Here is a 21818-nt window from a genome sequence, read left to right as displayed (position 1 = left end):
ACCTATTAACTCCACAATAAATATGTCGGCGTTGCTGGCTTCCTACGCGGGGCTTCCACTTCCACTTTTCTTGTTGCAACGTAATCCTTGGTTTCTTCTTTATCTGAGGATTAAATTAAATTCAATATATATTTTTATTTCAATAAACTAATATTTTGTTTTAACTTCATTTGCTTTATTGATACTGAATTTTGGTTTGTTTACATTTTCGTAAAATTGTCAAAATACTCACCTCGCTGTTGATCTGTCAAAACTTGACATAACTCAAATTGGGATATGTTCGCATTACAGTTCTAGGGTGCGCTTATACTTTCACGATTTTTTCTGTTTTTTGCGAAATTTTTCATAAAATACATAGAATTTGTGTGCCAAAAGCATTCAAATATTATTTTTAGCACAGTTTTCACTAAAAAGAAGTTGTGAAATTCATTTTTCTACAAATATTGCATTCATTTTTCAATTTTTGAATTCAACGGATTTCTTTTTTGAACGTCTGATTTCACCTCATAGTTTTTTCCCCCGCGGTCGAGCAATGTGGGCACAAATTCCATAACAACTACATTCATAATGGCTTGGTCCCATATGAAATGCACGGGACCACTAACACATGCTTATCCTTATGGACAAAATCCTCCCAATTTAGCTTGTAGGCCGAAAGAGAGCAAACCCATTAAGTCGGGACTCTAGTTAATATATTTCCTCTATGTAAGTGGCCATGAATTAATATTTTGTGCACTGTTGCACTCATATAGTACCAGGGATAAGCATAGTACATACTTGTGAACCATCTCGTGAACCCATACAAATTTTTAGTTTTTGGTTCACCCGTGAACTTGCTCGTGAAGCTGAGTGGAGAACAAAGTGGAGAGTTTTCGTTCACGGGCAATTCACGTGCAAAATGTACGGGAACTGTTGGTGAAGCTTTGACATTTGGTTTGTTCATGTTCACAACGTGTACTCACAAGTGTGTACCAGTGAGCAATGTCAAAAGTTCACTTTCTCCACTGGCGAACGTTCACTTCACGAGGAAGTATGTACTAGGCTATACAGTGTAACAAAATATTGGTCGGTATCTTCACAATAGCTTTTGAACTTTTCGTAGTTTGCCTTGAAACCACTTGAAAGGCATTGCAAAATTATGTAAAATTTTTGAATTAAAAGTTCATGAATTCCAGTGATGGTGGCAGATAAATTACTTTTTTTCAAACAATCTTCTCGCAACATTACCTGTGTTGGTATTTCCGTATCCCGGCTTAGGGTGATCCACAATTAAGCCAAGTTTTTCTTTAAATTATCTTTGAATTCGCTTTTTGTTTTCATTGACGGCAACTTCTGTTGTTTTGCTTGCTCTCCACACCTGGACTCGAAGTTTATATGCAACATGTAGAAGGCATTCAAAAAGTCGAATCCATGCATGTAAAACAGGAAGACCAAATGATAAATATTGTTCTGGTACAAGCAATTGAACCATTTTATCTACGTTGTGGAATTCTTTACATGCAGCATTGCATAAATAACATCTAATGGAAGATTTAGTATCGAATAAACTGTTGCAAAGCTTTCCATCAATCATTGAAAGTATCGTTTCATGTTTCACAACAAACTTATCGATGGTTATATTTGACCCATGAAGATTTTGGATTTGTGTATCTGTGATATCCTGTTCGATCCTCATAAGCTCATCACTCTCTTTTTGAAAGTCAATTTTTAATGGACGGCAATAGCGTGGATATGAAGGACAGGGGTTTTTCCATGGAACTTTTTGGTTACATAAAAGTTGCAGTGGGACCAGACACTTCATAAAAATAAACTTATCATCGCTCTTATGGCTTTCCAAATATTTCTGATGATATTGGCTATGACCCGAACTTTAATTCGTTTTCTGTATCTGATTGAAAAAATTCCAGAACGTTTATTTGATTGATTAGTATTTTTTCGCTAGTGTGATCGAGTAGATTTTGCATGGGTAAGGTAGAAGTATGTTTACCCTCTACTCTGTTTTGTTTGCTTTGCTTTGCTTTCTCAATTAAATTTTCTTATAATTCTGTAATGCTTTTAATATCATTAAATTACACTTCTGCTTTCACTTTTATATAAAGGAAATATGTCTTAATTATGGACAGTTATTAGATGTGCTAAACTTTTGCCGGAACAGAAGATATTATGCAAAAATTAAAACAAAGTCTAAAAACAAATCGCATTTTAAACCCCTTAATTAATTGTTGTATTTATGGAACATTTTAACCCACAGCCTAACTCTTCCTGGTTGAGTAAACTCGGGTAATAAAAGTGGAATAAGCGATTTTTATAAATTCGGGTCTAAGAATTATTTTTTATGTTATTGCAACATGTTTGACGAATGTGGAGTGGAATCGAATTGTCCCTACCCGTCAAATGTTAATTAAACCATGCTTGTCAATGGCATAGTTTTGTTAAAATCTTTCTTAACATTCCAATGACCAGTGTAAACTCAATAATCATGTTATACATATACATACCCTATTTTTGGGATTGTTCGTTTTCCCAGTTTCACCAATGTTTCGAGACTCGATATCTTATATGATCAAACTACGAAAATCTTCTCATTCTCAAATTTGAATTTTTTTTTATACAGTACATTCATTTCCCGTTCTACTTCACTTCTACATACGTGGTGTGCTTGTTGTGCTAGAAGTTTTTTTTACTAAATTTGGGGTCAAGCTACTATTTTTTTGTTTTAATTGTAAGTATCTATAAAATTTATTATAAGAAATTATTAATGTACTTAGATTGGTCATATAAAATATTAAAAATCTAAAATAATGTAAATTTATAAGATGAGACACCAGTTCTTTTGGGACAAATTGAAAATGGCTGCCATCTCGTGGTCTTCGACTCTTTGTGACGACTTAATTTTGTGTGTAGAAAAGAAAATTAAACTTCACATTTCTTTACTGATAAATGTTTTCTCGTCTTTTCTGTTAAAACAAATTATTATTTTTAAGAATTTATATAAATAGGAATTTCTTTTGGGTTGATGGTAGTGAAAGAAAAAATTATAACTTTCTTTTAATGGCCGACATTTTGTCCAAATCGGAATATGTAAAAAAAAAGAAAACTGATGCCATCCCTTTCACTCGTTAGAACTGTTAATGGCATGGGCAGAGTTTCCCTATCACTGGCTTGCTTCTTCATATTCATAAAGCTACACAGTCACATCTCATGTCATTTGTTCGTTCACTTGTGTGTGGAGTTCCAAGTTCTTAGCTTCTTTTTCTCGTGCTTAAAAAAAGCACATTTTTCGTTTAATTTAATAATCGTCATTTTTGTTTTACATTTTTTCAATTAATAAGCTGTACATTTTGATAGTAACTTAATTAAGCAGAAGTATTAGATAACTACCTATATAAGAGCACAACGGAACTAACACCTTCGTACAAATAAAAATTGTCCGCCAAGGAGAAATTCGTTAAAAAAAACTTCTTACAAAGAAATATAAAAGTAAGTGAAGTGCTGGTGATTCATTTGTATTAATTTCGGAGGAGGTGCTTTCGAATATATTGAATTTTTTCATGCAAACTGTGGACAGAGGCTAGAATAAAGAAAATACATACCTCTGCAATGGAAGAGCCACATGCACAGATAATTTAATTGAGGTTACTTTGTTCTTAGTGGGAAAAAATCGTCCATTTTGGTATTTCCAAAATAAAAATTGTAAATGGGAAACGTGGCAACAAAAATGAAGGTCGAGTGTCTTGAAATTGTGTAAAACAAATACTGTATAAAAAATACTTACCTTGCAAATTGATTTTCTAATTTTAACATTTTTCTCGGAAATAGTTATATTATCATAATTTCATTTTGAAACTTGTTACCGATTACGGAAAGCAAATGTAGAAGATAAAACAGGATGTACAATTTCTCATAACGAACGCATGTTTTTTCTTTGTTCGTGGTGTACCTAGAAAGAAGTAATTGGTAATAGGATGAATAACCACATAACAGTACACAAACTTAAAATTTCTTTTTCTGTGAATAATTCAAGTTATGTTATCTCCAAGCTTACTCATCTTTCACTAGAATTTCAATATCAGAGGTATTTGGAGTATAATTTAAATTTTAAGACTGTTCTCGCGAGGTTTCATCGTAGTTCATAAAAATACACTTGGTTTAATTATGAACGATATCGATACAAAATTTGACTTTGTTTTTACTGCCAAACCACTAGGGGTAAATATTTTACTCTCAATAATTTTCAAATTGCTTTAACATTAATCATTGACTTCAAAAAAGTGAAATCCTGCTGCTCCCACTGAAAAGCGTTACATTATTAAACAACATTACCGAATTTAGAAACGCAAAATTTATTGAATTTTATAACTTTTATTAGTTCTATCAATGTTAAAAAAAAAGAAAATATCAAAAACAACTTTCACCAATTAATTTTGGGTTCAGAAATGTAGTAATGTTGCTTTCAAACTTTAAATAAACAATCAGTTTTATTCTAGTATCCCATTCTATCGTATCTTTTAATTTTAGTGAAAGTTTAATTTAATTTTCATGATATTTGGTATTTGTTAAAATTTTTCACTGAAATGCAATTTTTTTTTAGTTTTTAGAAGAATCCGCATGGGTACAACAAATTGGCTCATTTATATTTATAAATTTATTCAACAAAAGAAAAAGATTTATAAATGTACATATCCATATTTGCTTCTGATGTTTTTTTTTTATTATATTGATTTTTAGTCTTGCTGTGTTAACAGCAAGAAAAACAATTGAAAGAGAGCACGGATGAAGAACAAAGTCTTGTGTTTACCAAAACTAATGCATTTTAAAAAGTTCTATGGAAGCGTATTATGTAGTACTGTACTATATGCGCTCTTCTCCCCTAATCATACAGAAAACCAAGCAATAAGGTCTTACACTCAGCGTTGAGATTGGTGGGAATTAATTCAATTTGGCGTTAGGTAAAACGGGTTTAAGTCAAAAGTTGAATTTTAGATTTTTGATTTGGTATAATAGCAATTCAATTAATACCAAGGACTTGGGTCTAAAACAATTACTAAATATCAAATTAATTAAGTCTTTGGACAATTAGACAACAAACGTCAAAGATATATAAAATTAACTTTTGGCATTAAGGAAATTGTTTTTTTCATTCTATGTCTAGAACAAGAAGTCAATTGCTGAGAACAGCAATAAAAGAAAAAACAATGTCTTATTTTCAGAAAACTTCCTTTGCAATAAGTTTTTATAACAAACAATATAATACGTGTTTCTTTTTTCTTTTAGCAATTTGTTGTATGAGTCAAAAAATAGAACGACCAGTACTATCAGGTCAGCGCATCAAGACCAGAAAAAGAGGTAAATATAACAATATAAATAAATATGATCGAAATAAGAAACAGACATTGTAATTTCTTTTGAAAATAATACATTTTGCCAAGAAATTGATTTCATTTTTTAAAATTATGATTGAACAATGTATTTTAACTTAAATTAAACATTTGTTTTTTTTATTGATAATATTTCATTCATTAAATAAATAGAAACAAACAAATATTCCTTAATTAATCATCAAAAAGAAAATTATTTGGAAATGAAAATAAGCCATTAAGTCTATCCTCAGGAGAGTTTACCAATATCGTCATCAGTATCCGTTGTTTTTTGTTTTTACATAATCATACTTGGCTTTTTATTAAATGTACATTGTGGTTAATTTCTAATATATATTTTAATAAAATTATTAATATCCCTTTTAATTTGTAAAAATAATTTTTTGACAAAGTTTATTTTAAAAGCAAGTACAAACAGTTGTATTTTTAATATTAGTTTATGTAAAGCCCTTAATTATTTTAATTTGTATTTTTGTTTCATTAGATGAAAAAGAGAAATTCGATCCCACGGGGTTCCGTGACGCGGTCATTGCTGGTCTCGATAAAACTGAAGGCGACCTGGAACAAATTTCTAAGTATTTAGATCTTGCTGGTAACAAACTTGACTATCGTCGTTACGGCGAAGTACTTTTTGATATTTTAATTGCTGGTGGTTTACTGGGTAAGAAATTATAATATATTGTCAATATTTTTTTTTGTTTTTAACAATAATTTTTAATTTTAGTTCCTGGTGGATCAATTTCTCAGGATGGCGAGAAACCTCGTACAAATTATTGTATTTTCGAGGCGTCCGAAGATATGGAAGCCATGCGAAACCATGAGCAGGCATGTTAATTTTTTATATATTTATTTTCCTATTTTTGTTGGTATTGTATTCTTAGAAAATTTTTGCAAAGGCATGTATTTATTTGTTCTTTATTCAAATATTGAATTTTTACTCATGGTGGCTCATACTGTATGTGCCAACCATATTATTATGATAAAAGATATCACACGTGTCCTTTTAATAAAATGTATCATTCATTCAAATATTTTCTAATGCGGACATAGTCAGTATAGTAATGAAATTATAGGAGACTAAAACATTTTATTAATTTATTTTCTTTAATTTCCAAATTATGGCTTGGCGGATTAAGATAATTCTGAAAAAATAAATAAATAATAGTTTCAGCTTTAACACGATTGAACTCATGTTCTCTAATAGGATAGTCCTACTACCACGAACATTGAGCTGCCATTATCAAACACATTTATATTTAAGAAAAATCGCTTTCCGGATTTGTGTATTACATTTTCTTATGTTATTTTTATGTTGGTGTGAAAGAATCATGTATCTATTAAAATGCAAACTATTAGAACCAGTTATCGGTTTCATAATAAATAATTTATGATACTACGATAATAGGTGTCGAAGTGATGCAATAATAAATTGACAATTTACTTGTCTCCATATTCGATCAAAATAAAATTCAATGTGGAGATTTCTAAATTGTGACATTTAAAACTTTAGTTAGTTAGGGAATAAAATCTAAACTCAACATCAATTTTACTTGAATCAACTTACACATTTTCATACTTATTTAGTTTTGCACTGCAAAAGACAAAACAAATTACTTGACGTTAGGTAAGAAGGTCTTAAGTCAAAAATTGGATTTTAAGTTTTTGATTTGGTGTGACAGCGGTTTGATTGTCTCATTCGTGTAATAGTCTAGATAATCTGCTAAATGTCGTATTAATTTAGTCTTTAGACAATAAGATAACAAAATTCGTATTTGTTTTGATATTAACGTCTTAAGTTCATTAAGTCTATGTGTCTCTGTTAAGTCCTTTTTGCCTAACGTCAAACATATTGTGTAACATTTCTGCTCTACAAAAATTCTTCTAAATTAATATACAGAAAAAACTTTTCAAAGCATACAATTAGAGCCAGTTATCTAAAATATTTTCTATATTACTTAAGATAGCAGGTGTCGGAGTTATGCTATATTAACTGCTAATTACTTGTCTTCATATTTAAATATTTGAATTTGAAGATTTCTATGATTGCTACATTATAATCACTCAAAATTATCATAAATGTAGTTATTTAAGTACGATTTATGTTATTAAACTACACTATCTTATATAGTTTTAAAGAAAATAAACTAAAAACAACTTTTTCTAATAATATTGTATTGCATTGCAGGTATTCATCAAGCTCATGCGTAGATATAAGTACTTGGAAAAGATGTTCGAGGTGGAAATGAAGAAAGTGTTGGTCTTTATTAAAGGCTTTACTCCTAGCGAGCGTGTCAAATTGGCTCGTATGACGGCACTTTGGATGAGTAAGTACAAACATGTATTTCTTACCCCTTCTTTATATATTTGTTAAATGTTTAAAACAATTATTTTGTGTATACAGTATACAAAAGTTGGGAAAATCAAAAATAGTGTGGTGTACTGACACTTGGAAACTATATTTTCTAAGAGATACAAATCCATGCACATTTTTAACAAAATTGTGATATCGCTTATGTACGTAAAATAACCTAATTATTTTTATTTGAATATTTATAGTTAACGGCGCAATACCTCCAACTGTTTTGTTGGTATTAAATAACGAGCATCTGATTAAAGATGGCATCGCGCTGGATTTTCTTGTAGAACTGTTTCTAACATTTAAACAAGAGAAGGGAATGACATATCTTGTTCAAGCTCTTAAAAAAGGTGGACTAGAAAGCAAGTAAGTAGCTTAGTTTGTTTTTTTTTAACGTACAAATGTTTCATTCTGTAAACAAATACTTTTCACTGTGTTCGAGTTCATTTATCGAGATTAAGGAGAGTTTCAGGAAGAAATAAATGTATTAACCAGTTGACTTCTTTAATTAACGCTCCCAGAAAAAAGAAAAGACATTTTTATGAAGATTGCAAATAAAATTATTTTATTTGAGTTTCATTGAATTCTTACAAAAATACTCATTAAAAATTATGCTACCGAAAGGATTTCAATTCTAAGTTATCCTAAATATTCACATGTTTCTTATTTACAAATTAAGAAGACAATATGTCAACCGAGGCTGAAATAGTTACAATCGAATCGAATCGAATTATAAGATTTTATTATTTGTAACAACAGCAGGAGTGTTTCAGGATGAAGTCAATTCTTCTTTATTGACTTCTTTAATTAACACTCCCAGATAAACTATTAGCATTTTAATAAAATTCGCAAGTGAAATGATTTCAATTGTGTTTTATTAAGTACTTACAAATGGAAAACATAAATCGAACTTGTTGAACAGTTTTTTTTTTTTAACTTTTGTAATAAACAAAATTTAACTTTCTTTTTTATTATTTATTCTAGGTTAATGGAATTTTTCCCACCAAACAAACGTACTGAAGAATATTTAAATAAAGTTTTTCTCGAAAAGGAACTTTCTGAAGTTATTAAACTACACAAAGCTCAGGCTAGTCAAGAAGCCAAACGGGAACTACAACAGGTAATTTTTTTTTAAAGTTGTGTATGTGTACAAATGCACCTTTGAGAACGAATTAAACTAAACGAATGCTTAATATTGTGTTAAAAGATGCAAGAAAAATATAGATTTTTTTGCTTGCCTTGGAAATCAAAATAAAAACTGGTTTCTGTGGCCAATGAAAAATCAAACAATTTATTCCACATAACTCTCCGCTGGGGATGAATTCCGGAAGGCTTTATTTGTGTAAATTTAAAATTTGATATACCACAGCACCTTTGAGAACGAATTAAGCTTTACGAACGCTTAATATTGTGTTAAAAGATGCAAGAAAAAAATAGATTTTTTTGCTTGCCTTGGAAATTAAAAAAAAATGATTTCTGTGGCCAATGAAGAATCAAACATACTATTCTATATAATCTTTAAATGAATGTGTACGACTTTTAGCTCTGAGCTTATTCTATAAGGAAATTCTGATCGAGAAATTCAAAACTATTATTTTCCCATTGGTTAGTTTATTCCTAGAAAGGAGCTTAAAGTGGGATATTTCTATAAATACAATGATTTGTCTCTCATATACTCCAAGATAAAATGATGACAAACGGCATCCTGGATAAATTATCATTTTATACCAGATGACTTGTGTTTGTGCACAACTAATCTTAAAACTATCACTCGCTGTTTGTTTATATTAAGAATTCAGTTTCTGAAGATTAGACCTGTTATTTCAATGTATTAGAATTTAGCTTGCTAAACTCAGACTTTTTGATTTATTTGTTTTATCATTTTTCCCTTTAATACAACTTGAACCGCCTTAAATTCTACATTTTATTTTTCAATTAGATTTTCATTATTATAGAATTCATTTTATTTGTGAAACTATTCAAATAAGTATATATTTTTATTTACATAAAAGGAGGTAAAAGTGGGATATTTCTTCAAATTATTCGGATTTGTCTCTCAAATACTCCAAGAAAAAAAGATGACGAACGGCATCCTGGATAGAGTATTATTTTATACCAGATGACTTGAGTTTGTGCACAATCCCATATTATATATAATTTTAGGTATGAAGTGATCGGGTTTTTAATTTTAAAAAACAACTTTGCTTATGCCTTTATTTAAATGTGGACAATTATTAATTATTATGTTGTTTATATAGAAATATTTAACACCCACATAAGATTATATTAATTAATTAGTGAATCAAATTAATGTTATTATGAGAGGCATCTTTGAGAACAGATCTGGCCCGGAAACGGTATGCTATTTATGTTGTACAAGATGCAAGATAAAAGGTTAAATGAGCTTTTTGCTTACCGTGAGATTACTAAACACCAAGTTCTTGGCGGTCAATGAAAGCTCATACATTATAATTTAAATTTTAAAGTATGTTTGCATGTATTTTTATATATGGATAAGTAATTCTCATTACTTAAATACATGAAATCTCTTAAGGGGTTAGGCCACTCTAGAATTTTTAAAAATCGATTTTAAATTGTTGTTAGATCTTAAAAATGTGCGAAAAGATTATGGCTGGGTAAAACCTTTTAGATTTTGTTTACGCATTTAAGTATTGTAGGTGTTAAAAAACTACCCATAATTTCTAATTCGTTTATCTCAATAATGCCCTTAATTTTGGCGTTTTAATATTTATTAATATTAATCAAATTTTTGTTCAATTTCAGTCCCTTCTTGATGACATTAATGATGATAAACCACACACAGAAATTGCTGCTGACATTAAAGAGTTTGCACTCAAATCAAACATTCCCGACCATGAAATTATTTACATTGTAAGTACTTGTCTCTTAAAAATAATTCTACAAACATTAAATTAACAAAACAAAATCATGCTTTGTCATTAGATATGGTCGACAGTTATGTCACTCGGTGAATGGAACAAAAAAGAAGAACTAGTTACTGATCAGGCAGTTAGACACTTAAAAGGCTACTGCCCATTATTAAAAGCATTTGCTTCAAATAATCGTTCTGAGTTGGCATTGATCCTAAAAGTCCAAGAATTCTGTTATGAAAATATGAACTTTATGAAGGCTTTCCAGAAAATAATTTTACTGTTCTACAAAAGTAAATTCTACATAATTTATTTGTGTTAAACAATGTTTTGATTAATTATTTCCTTTTATTTGTATGATATAGCTGAAGTGCTATCTGAAGAAATAATTTTGAAGTGGTACAAAGAAGCACATTCTTCTAAAGGTAAAATGCATTTCTTGGAGCAAATGAAGAAACTTGTTGAATGGCTTCAAGATGCAGAAGAAGGTGTGTATTAATTTAAATTTTTATATATGTTACAATCGAAGGCATACATGAAATATATAATAATAATTTAATTTTAAACTAAACTCTTGAAACAATTCTTGATTGGTGTAATTTGTTTGTTTTGTTTTAGAAACAGAATCCGAAGATGAACAAGCAGAAAATGCCGAAGATGGACAAGACGAACATGCTGAAGAAAACGCGAACAAATAACTTTCTAGGGTACACAAATGATTATTTATTTACAAAAACAAAAGAACTTAAATACGGCAAAAATAAAAAAAAAAAACAACTACAAACATGGAAACCTGGCGAAATATTTAAAAACTTGTTTCGTCAACAATATATACAACAAGTAAAACATTAATATCTCTTTTTCAAACGATGAAAGCTGATCTGAAATGAATTTTATACCAACGGAAGGAATACATATATATTTGAATGCCAAATAAATTATACAATGCAACAACAACAATTCTCAATATTTTTGACTGCTCTCTATATTCGCATTCAGAAACACCAACATTTTTTAAAATCATACTTGTTGAACATAAAATCTTAAAGCAACAACAAACCAACAAGGAAAAGAATCTAAGCAAAACAAACACACATATTTGAAAAAGACCAGAGTTTTAATATCGTAAAAAATTCTAAATAAAAAAATTAAAAAAACACAATTACTTAATGACGCTGCGGTGGGTGCTTAAATGATGTATATTTTTAATTTCTATGTTGAGAAAAAAGAAAAATAATAATATTAAATTAAACTTACAAAATTCTCTTAACTCTTGAAGAAAGACCACACAAATAATTTCATAAACTTAAATTTGTTTACATCACTTTTGTACTCACTGCGTCAAATTCTTTTATTGCATTTTGTATTAGAATATTGTTAAATTCAAAATTACTTTCATCCAATTATATATTTATGTGCAGCTGTGGACAGAGAAATAGCACACTATTTATTTTCAAAAAATAATGAAGGTTTTTAATTATAAATAAAATAATTTAATATTCGTATGCACAGTGAACAAAAAGGCGAATATTCAAACTTATTTAAGCATACAATTGAAATAATTTTCTTTGTAGTTATTTAGGAAATTCAATTCAAATTCTTGGGCGTAGAAACAACAAACATTCAAATAACTGTTGAAAAAGTCATTTTTAAAGTTGGCCCACATCTTCGATGTAAACTTACCACTTTTGCAACTACCTGGGGAATGTAATTCCACGCTTCTTGAATTTCAATCAAAAGTTCCTCTGAATGTTTTTTTAATTTTTGCTGCCAGATCTTAACCCTGACATCTTTCCATAAATTCTGTGTATGGTTAAGATCCGGAATTTGCACCGGCCAAGTCTAAACGTTGATGGATTCATTGGTAAGCCACTTCTCACGATTTTTGCTGCAAGTTTTGGGTCATTATCATACATGAAAATCCAGTTAATTGGTATTGATTGACTGAATTGTAAATATGTAGTTCCATATTGTTTCTAAATATGTTCAAAAATTCTTACCAACGGACCCACAACAAACCAAGAAAACGCTCCAAACTATCAGGCTGCCTCCTCTGTGTTTGACCGTCTTCAAAGTATACTTTGGTTTGTAGGCTTGACCTCTAGGGCGTCAGGTCCAATGCGGTCAATCTTCGTTTCTTCGGTCCATAGAACTATTTTCCAAAAGTATACATATTTCCTTAGGTGTTTTTTTCGAAATTCAATGGAGCTTCGATGTTCTTAGATAGCAACGGTTTTTCCTGCTAATGCATCCAAATATTTAAGCATTATTGAATCGCCTTATTACTATTTCTCAAGAGCATATCAACTCGTGCTAACATGTTTTTCGGAGAGGGGCATTCGAATTTTATTTTTTTTTACTTTTAAATGAGGATCATTTTTGACCGAATTAAATTGCCTCGTTATTATGAGTATTTGATAAGTTGGTATTATGAGTATCAACTGGTAATTTTATACCGATTATGAATACTTATTAAAAGTTCATTGCGAATGAGCTTTATTTATTTTGGTTGACGTTTCACGTGTGAAGTATTTGTTGTTTTTTTGGCCACTAAAGGAAAAATTCTTTGTGCGAAAATGTAGTTGCTCTTATAAAAAAATGACTTTGTTTCTTCATGTGGTATCTATGTATTTAAAAGCAGAATAGAAGGCAACGTTTTCCACGCTCAATTGGTAAATTTGTTTTGAATGAATCTGCAATAAAGTTTCATCAACCAATGCAAATATTAAAGAAAAGTATCGTATTACATGTGTTCGTCCAAATCCATTGGGTTGAAAGAATCACGTAATGCTCTGCGTATTTTCTTGATCCTAACTCCCTTCAAAAAACAATTCCGTCAAAGTCATAATTCCTTATTTGATCATTCACATCATCAAATACATCCAGGATTTCGAAGTCCATTTTATTTTGTTTTATTGATATTGATTTTTTTTAAATCACTATTTAAATTAACTTACAAGAACGTCTTATAATTGCTATAACGATTGATTCAATCATTTATGTCTTACTTAAATAATTTATGCGACATTTCCTCTTACACATAAATTATGTTTGACTTAATGACTTTTATGTTTAAGTTTGAGTTTGGTGCAAAGCAATAAGTGTCACTAAAGCGTTTATGGTGAACATAAACGCTTAAGTTACGTATCAGCAAACGGGCCTAAGAGTCCTTAATCTTTCAAAACATCGTTCATCGTCCAAAAGAAGTGGTATTCTATGGGTTTAAGCCTGAAAACCAAAAAATAAATGCTGGTGTACCTCTTTGCTCTGTTATATCTCCAACATTTTTTATTATCTCTTGCGTCCAACTTCTAATCTAATACATTGTTTCGCTAGCAATAGTAGTCTTAGATTTTTAAATTTGTTTTCAGACTAACACCCCTCTTTTTCGGATGTGGAACTACAACAGCAAAATATGATAAGCTCATTAAATTCCGACCTAAACAGCTTTGTACAATGGGAATAAAAAACCGCGTGGGATTTAAGGCTTCAAAATCCCAATGCTGTCTTGTATCGTTAAAGCGAGATACATATATAAAAATAGTTTACAGCTTCATTCAAATGATAATTAAAACTATTCAAATGTGTATATATTTATATTTGTCTAAATAATAAAAACACACAAAATAAAACTTTTGAACTTAGGCAGTAATAAGCTTTTCTTTGGATGGTTCAGATGAACCGGCCTGAATTTCCTCCAGTTTCTTCTCATCAGGTTTAGCAGGTTCTTCAATTAATTTTGTCTCCTCTTCAGGTTCTTCAATTACCCTGAAAGTAATGGGCGCCGGCTGCCTAGCAGGGAACCAATCAGGAATGATCTTATCATGCATTCGCCATACTCCATACTCATTTGAAATGTGCTTTTCCATAACGACATACTCGAGAACGTCCTTAGCAATTATAGGACTACCATGCATGAGACGACCAAATCTATCGTAAATGGCCAACTGTTGTTGGGTGTGAAAACGAACAGTCACTTGAGCGAAAATATTTTCTTTTGTGATGATGTCTGTGCATCGGGCATGTACAACTCTGGGTGGTTCAAGTGATTTGAGGAATTTCCAGTGAATAGTTTTGTCTTTCGTGTTGTGAATCATTTCGGGATAGCACCGCTCTGTGACGTTCTGTCGTAGTTCGTGCTTTTTTTTAGCTGCCATCAACTGATGGGCATTAATGTATATGTCTTGAGCATGATATGCGAAGTCGTCTTTATCGAAGTCTTCTTCAAAGCTTTTAATTTTTCGCACTGCCATCATACTTTTGCCCTTCTTTTCCAAAAACTCGAATTTTTGTTTTGCTCCTGTAGACGATATAATAGACTTTTTGCCATCACCCTCTGGTGGCACGTACGGCTCAAACATTCCACCTGTGCAACTGATATGAAATGGTCTTTCCATCCATGGTCTTGGTGGAAGGACTCCTCTTTCTTTCATTCGACTACGAACTTCCTCTTTTGAAAGTTCTTCGAATTTTTCCTGGAAATCAGGGATATCAATTTTTACGAATTTTTGTTTTCGCAAGTTTTTGAATTTTGGATTCCAATGTTTAGTTTGACGATGTCGTACTTGTTGGGCGTTGAGAAGACCCTGTATACCAGGCGACAGGAAACCTGGCTGAAGAACCTAGAAAAGAGAATTCGTACTCATATGAAGAAAAATGTGAATTAATTATTGAATTGTAAGTTGGCAACCTGTAATAATTTGATACAGTTTCTAGCTGGGCCTATGACTTCCATTATGTTTTGCAATATTAATATTCGAAACTTAATTTATAGAAGATTGTTAAAATTTTTGTGAAAAAAATTAAGCTACGGCTAAAAAAAATTGATGTGGTTATGGTTACTTTGACAGAATGACAGTTGTAAAGCTAGACTAGATGATATTGTAATAGATTTTCTCAAACTGTAGCGAAAATGGAATCGTTCAATAAAGCAGATTACAGTGTAGTCGAACATTCATAATGGAGTAATTCTATATACAAATTTTATTGTGTTGTTATGTAAGGAGAAATAATTCATATGGTTGATTTACAAGTATCTGTATTTGATTTCTGCCAAAAAGAGATGCTACATATAAAATTATTGCTTGCGATATATCTAGAAAATACCAAAACGCAGAAGATATTCACTTCTTCATTATAGGAAATTCCTATTGACAAACATGTTCATCTTTATTATAGCATCTTTGTCTGCATATGTGCTGCCACAATGTTGCAAATGTAACAAAAGCTTTACACATCTGCTTTTTGTTTAAATTGTGTTACTATCTTACATATTGTACGTTTTATTACACCTTTTTTTTCAAGAATTGCAGTCAAACTTAATTCTAAGTGTGAGGTTCATCTGCTAATTGCAACATTTTTCTTGCATCAGCGAGATAATTTTCCAAATTAAAAAGCGTTTTTACTATATTAGGAATTAAAAATACCTTCTAAGTAACAATTTGTTATTGGGACTATGGAAAAACCCGGTGTACCAAATTCTACCCAACTTATTCCTGTCGTCGAAAATTATTTTCCGAATTTATTAATATGTTGTAGCTTTTGTAAGGTTTTTTAATATATTTCATTTCAAATTTGTGGAGGCTTGTAGCAACACTGTATTGTCAAAAAGTTAAAGCAGATTAGATTAAATTAGATTAGATTAAATTCCTTATTTCGATAATAAAATTACATTAATTTAAAGCTAAGAATATATGGACATGGCATTGTTGCCGTCTGCCTGATAGACATTTCAGTTAAAAATATTTTTTGTTTTGTTTTGTTTTTAGTATAAGAAAATAAAAACTGTATTTTTTTTACTTTTCCGTTTTTAAAAACAATTTTAGTAGATTAAAACAAATTCAATTTTGCCATGATTTGAAACACAAAAAATATTAAATTCTCAATCGCCATAGCTGGATACATTACCGCTCAAAAGCTACTTCTAAGCTTAAGCATGTTTGCAAAATTTAAACAGATTCGTCCAACTACTCAGGCTTTTAAGAATGTCAATAAGTTGGTCCGTAGACAAAAAAAACTCACTTGGAAATATAGCCGTCGTATTTCTTGTAATATTTGAAAACTGCTATGAAATGATTTATATCCTTCACGTCTCTTCTCTTGCAGAGAGTGCAAATTTATGAGAGGTCCGATCTGTGGGGAAGAAAGTTGAGATTAAGGATCTCGACTCTAGCGTTAAAAATGGTGCCGATATCTTCCGAAGTCATTTCTTTACAAAAATAGTTTGAAGTTGTAACAATTGAGGGTTTGAGCGCTTTTATATGTTTGTGCTTGGCGATGAGGATGCACTTTGCACTTTTCCCTTAAGGAGGGTACTATATCAACTCCTGCAGCAAGTGCGTTCCATTCTCTGAAGGGAGAAGCATTTGTACGGAGCAGTCTTATCAAGATCTTCTTATTGAACCCGATTTCTCTTTTCATAACCTTAGCTAAATATTCGGAGTGCCGTTTCAGATTCTGAATATATATCGGTGCTATTCCCGATTCGACATGTAAGGCGTACTTAGATGAAGCGTTAGGCAGTTTAAAAAGTCTTTTAGAAAAGTATCTTTGTAAAGTTTCAAATTCCTCTATTTGAGCTTGGACACCGTAACATAAGCAAATATTTATTGTTGCATTGAAGACTCTGTACTTTGATGAGAGGTTGATAAGTTGGTTGCTAAAAAATTGTTCCACATCAGGTTTAGGGTCAGTTTGGCCGCCCTGGTTTTCTCTTTCGCATGATTGCTCCAGTTTAGGTTATAGGTCAGCAATACACCTAGATGTTTAAACTCACTCACAATTTCAATACGCTGTTTCATGATTCTTCTTCTGGTTTTTCTAGTATTGATCCGTAAGCCTCAAGTTTCGCAATATTCTTTAAGACTGTTGATTTGCAGTTGTAATCCTCCCTCTACTTATAGTCTATAAAATAGCACCCTTAAAATATTTCTTAGGGTAGTCTACATAAAATTCTGCATCTTAAACCCATACTTTACCATGGAGATTTTAATATCTGTTTGACACTAAATATGTTTTTAAACACATTTTTTGATTCATTCATGCGAAACATAACGTGCGTCGTGTAATACCAGCCAATGGAGATACATGTAACTATGTAGTGTCTTTGCATGTTACTCCACTTTCACTCTCATATTAATTTATAACTTTAAAATACTACTTTGACTTAAATTTAATATTTTTAAATTGCTTCTTAATTATTTACATTAAAGATTTAAATTAATAAGAACTTTTTTTTGTCATAAGAGATTTAAGGAAACATTTTTCAAGATTAAAGTGGGATTTAGATAAAGCATATCTATTTTAAATCTCAAAACAGAAGACACATTATAATTAATTCAGTTCCAGTTCATCTGTATCATCAACATCAGGTCATAACATCGGCTATCAAATGACGTTTGTATTGTAGTAACGTTAAGTACACACGATTGTAATACAATCAAAACTTAAATCGAATGAAAAGTGGTTCTTTAATGGTGAAGCCATTGAAATAGTGACAGAATACAAATACCTTGGAATACTTTTAAAATCTAATATGAAGCTAACCCCACATCTCGAAAAAAAAAACCGATTGCATCAAAAAGTATGATTAACGCGTCATGGAAAGATGTTATGAGCAGCAAAGATGTACCAACCTCAGCCAAGTACAAGGTATTTTATGCTGTAATGTGTTCCGTTATGTGCTACGGATGTCAAACATGGGGATATCAGTCACACGAAGAAGTAGAAAAACTTCAACGTTACTTTCTCAAACGGCTTTTCTTCTTACCATCCAATATTCCAAACTATGTTCTTACACTTGAAACCGGCCTTCCTGCTCTTTTTATTCATACTCTAAAAATCCACTTTGACTACATCTTGAAAGTGCTGGCATATACACCAAATAGAATTCAATTGTCAATAGCAAAGTACATCATCGATAACAAAGTGGAGTGGACAGGAGAATGGAGAGAATGGGCAACGAAGTGTGGAATTGAGCTAAATTTCCAATATACTAAGATAATCTTGCTAAAAGAACAACTCTACGGGTTATTACAGGCTGTCGACATCTACCAGCGTAATGAAAATTTACAAAAAATGTCATCTTCAATCAACAGAGTCATTTACCCCATTTAAATCATAATATTTTAAATAACTATTTTAGTGATGAATACAGTACAAGGGAAATTTCTTTAATCTGTTAACCAAGAATTGAGCAACTTAATTTAAACGGCTCACCCTATAAGGGTTCACCCACTACACATTGCACCCTTTGTAATTTGAATTCAAATGAGGATACTTTTCATTTTTTATCAATTTGCACAGTCTATAAAGAACTTAGAGTCCTCTACTTCGGGAAACCAACTCTAACTATGGAGCAAAAGCAAACGTTAACAATTTTAAACGGTGAAAATTGGAAAACCTAACCATTTATCTTGAAAAATCAATCTGTTACAGAGAAATGATTATAACAGAATTTTCTTAATACTTAAATTAAAAACACTACAATTATATATCATGTTTTTATAATTACTAGTATATTATTGTTGTATATTATTTATTTTATTATTATTTTAAATAACTAAAATTTTGTTTTAACTAAACTAAAAGTCTGTACATAATGCTTAAATTAATGGGTTCAAAATTCCGTATTTTTGTTTAAGCCAAACTAAAAGCTCTTTTTTTGTAATCTTGAAACCAAGTTTTACTCAATTTTATTTTTATTTTTGTTTTTGCCAAACTAAAAGCTGTTAATCCATATGTCCAAAAAATTATGTATTATCTATTAAGTAATTTATTTTTGTTTTAGCTAAACTGAAAGCCCTATTTGCATATTTATATAATTTTTGCAATTGTTCATTTATATTTTGTTAAATAGTAAACATTTTCTTTGTACACAATTTGAAAACACATAGTCAATCTGGCAGACGGCATTGCCACCGCCAAAACACTTTTATTTCCAAATTTAAATGTTATTCAATTGTAACCGAAACTATTGATTTAACAATTTTAAGTAATAAAAAACATCTATCTATCTATCACACAATTGGAATATCTTCCTATGTTGGCAGATTTTTTCACCAAACATTTTAACCAATTTTTGTCAACTATGTTAACACCCAATTTAACCTGTCAAAAGTGACACAAACAAAATTTGCAGAAAGTCATCCTCAAATTTGTTATCAAAAAATACCCAATTTTTTGTATTTTCAAATAATTTCTACGGTTGCCCACCGAATGTATATTGAATGATGTTCTTTCCAAACAGCATCATCCAATTTTTAAATTACAGACAATGTTTGTGCAGGAAACAACAACAAAAATGTTCAGGATTTTGAAAACTACATAGTTTCATATTTTCCTAAGCTTAATGAAGTTGTTCATTAAGTTGTTAAGAACAAAATGTTTGTTAAATCTATACTGGATCTTGAATAATTGTATTAAGCAAATCGAAATAACAATTTTTACAAGTTGAAAACTGAAAAATCTATTGAAATGTAGTATACAAAACTGAAAATTCATTGTGGATGCGTCAGTGGCATCGTCAACTTGTTCATAAAGATCGAGTGGCTTCTGATGGGAATTCATCTGAGGGAGTGCTTTGAGAAGATCATTTGTAAGCTATACTGTTGAGAAGTCTTAATGGCTCTAATCGAATGAAAAAATAACGTTGTTGTGCTATGTGGATGTCGACTATGCTGGTGATTCAAAATAGAATAGTTTGGTCAAAAAAACAGATCTCTGTTGCTATTTCATCAACCGAAGCGAAGAGTATGTAGAAAAATCATATGCAGTCGAGAACTAATTTGGCTACGAAGACTCTTGACATAAATGGAGGATATATGCATTGGCTCAATTGAATCCCTGCTCATAATTTACTTTCAAAATTTTTTTTTAAATTTAATAAAAAAAAATGAACAAAATGTCTCCTAGAATATTTTAAGAATAAGAATTTATACTATCCATATAAGAATTTTATAGATCGGAGAATGTTGTATGCATAAAACTACTAGCCTAGTAAAATAAGACGAAAGAAGGGTTCAATCCCGGATTGGGAGATAGTAAGCTGGAAAAAATTTTATACCTTCCCCTTCTCGCTGCTAACATTGTGTAAAAAGTCTCCTAAAATGTCTTGTCTGCGTCGTAAGTTATGAACCGCCAAAGGTCGTGAAAAACAAATCATTCAAAAACTTACAACGCAAATATGAGATTCATAAGATTTTTTTTACAAATTGTAAGGAACATCAAGACAAAGGTGTAAACGAATTTTCAGCTTACTATCTTGCGAGTAAACAATTATTTAACTGAACTACACTGAAGAAAGTACAATGACGTCTAAAGTAGACTTTCAATTGAACACAAACCTTCGGATTTAAATAATAAAATAGTTTGTTCTATCAAAACCATTTTTATTTTCTTCGAATATTTGTATAACAATAGTTAATAAAGTTATGTATATTTCTTCAATAATATTTATTTACATACTTAACCCTATTAAAACTTTATATTTATATTAAATAATTTATTAATCATGCGTCACAGATTTTTGTTTTCGCTTATTTTTTTAGAACTACATAATGTATATTATATTCTATATTCAGATTGTCATTATTAAAGGTTATTTTAAGTCTAAACAAAACTACTACTTGGTTCATCTAAGTAAGCTGTCCGGCCTGTTTGTTCGGAACCAAGATGCTTTCGTGAGATATCGACCGGAATTTTACTCGGAAGCGGAATTGATGTAGCTGTAGGAGAAGATGCGGCAACATTAAGCTTTGAGAAACCATTAGTGGTTGTGTTGCTTTGGCCCCAGTTAGAAGGCTTAATTGGCAATACTTTTGGCTTTGGAGGAAGTGGTGGCGGACCTTTTGTAGACAAGGACTGTTCATCTGTTAATGATCCAGCTACAGAAGTTTGCTGAGTAGCATCCTCTTCGTCAATTTTCATTGGAGAAATTGACTGTTTCTTTGTGATCGAGAGCCTAGGAGCCGGTTGTGGTAATGGACGATCGGCCTGCTGAACGTCTAAGACAACAGGAGCTGATTTATTCACAGGGCTTAGATTTGCCCGGATTTTTCTCAACTTGTTGGCGGCACTAATATTTTCTTTGTTCTTTAAAAAGTCCGGCAGTTCAAAATTAATCTCGGTTCCTCGTTGATCTTCTAGCCGGGCACACTGAGCACGTTTAAGTCCTTCTAGAAATTCATCTGAAAT

General features: G+C 30.9%; 3 protein-coding genes across 9 annotated transcripts in view; 1 reads left to right on the top strand and 2 right to left on the bottom strand.

Annotated features, from left to right (window-relative positions):
* The first annotated feature begins 2580 nt into the window (after positions 1 to 2580).
* On the top strand, positions 2581 to 11787 carry LOC129939204 (protein krasavietz). Of its 3 annotated transcripts, none has more exons than XM_056047130.1 (11): positions 2581 to 2722; positions 5275 to 5346; positions 5863 to 6039; positions 6103 to 6203; positions 7564 to 7702; positions 7935 to 8100; positions 8719 to 8854; positions 10519 to 10626; positions 10699 to 10918; positions 10991 to 11113; positions 11250 to 11787. In XM_056047130.1, the coding sequence occupies exons 2-11, from the start codon at positions 5286 to 5288 to the stop codon at positions 11321 to 11323; spliced, it is 1305 nt and encodes a 434-aa protein (XP_055903105.1). In that variant the 5' UTR covers positions 2581 to 2722; positions 5275 to 5285; the 3' UTR covers positions 11324 to 11787. The 3 variants fall into 3 exon arrangements, with proteins under 3 accessions (XP_055903105.1, XP_055903102.1, XP_055903104.1); XM_056047127.1 differs by having other exon boundaries at positions 11244 to 11787; XM_056047129.1 differs by lacking the exon at positions 2581 to 2722 and adding an exon at positions 3238 to 3480 and having other exon boundaries at positions 11244 to 11787.
* Positions 11788 to 14202: 2415 nt separating this feature from the next.
* Positions 14203 to 15473, bottom strand: LOC129942308 (probable 39S ribosomal protein L45, mitochondrial). Its single transcript, XM_056051177.1, has 2 exons — positions 15316 to 15473; positions 14203 to 15247 (listed from the first exon to the last, which is right to left on the bottom strand). Exons 1-2 carry the CDS (start codon positions 15358 to 15360, stop codon positions 14267 to 14269), a joined length of 1026 nt encoding a protein of 341 aa, XP_055907152.1. The 5' UTR covers positions 15361 to 15473; the 3' UTR covers positions 14203 to 14266.
* A 5496-nt stretch (positions 15474 to 20969) lies between these two features.
* LOC129943340 (regulator of G-protein signaling loco) overlaps positions 20970 to 21818 on the bottom strand; it is a 56413-nt gene continuing 55564 nt past the window's right edge. For 4 of the 5 annotated variants that reach the window (XM_056052699.1, XM_056052702.1, XM_056052701.1 and 1 more), the window contains one exon: positions 20970 to 21811. In XM_056052699.1, the coding sequence (XP_055908674.1) occupies positions 21234 to 21811 (578 nt within the window). In that variant the 3' untranslated portion in view covers positions 20970 to 21233. The remainder of the gene's footprint in view (positions 21812 to 21818) is intronic. The other variant, XM_056052700.1, reaches the window with a different exon arrangement.

The sequence above is a fragment of the Eupeodes corollae genome, chromosome 1 (assembly GCF_945859685.1).
Source record: "Eupeodes corollae chromosome 1, idEupCoro1.1, whole genome shotgun sequence".
In the NCBI taxonomy this organism is placed as follows: Eukaryota; Metazoa; Arthropoda; class Insecta; order Diptera; family Syrphidae; genus Eupeodes; species Eupeodes corollae.
Note: the sequence above shows the minus strand (reverse complement) of the source record. Positions and strands in the feature narration are given on the sequence as shown.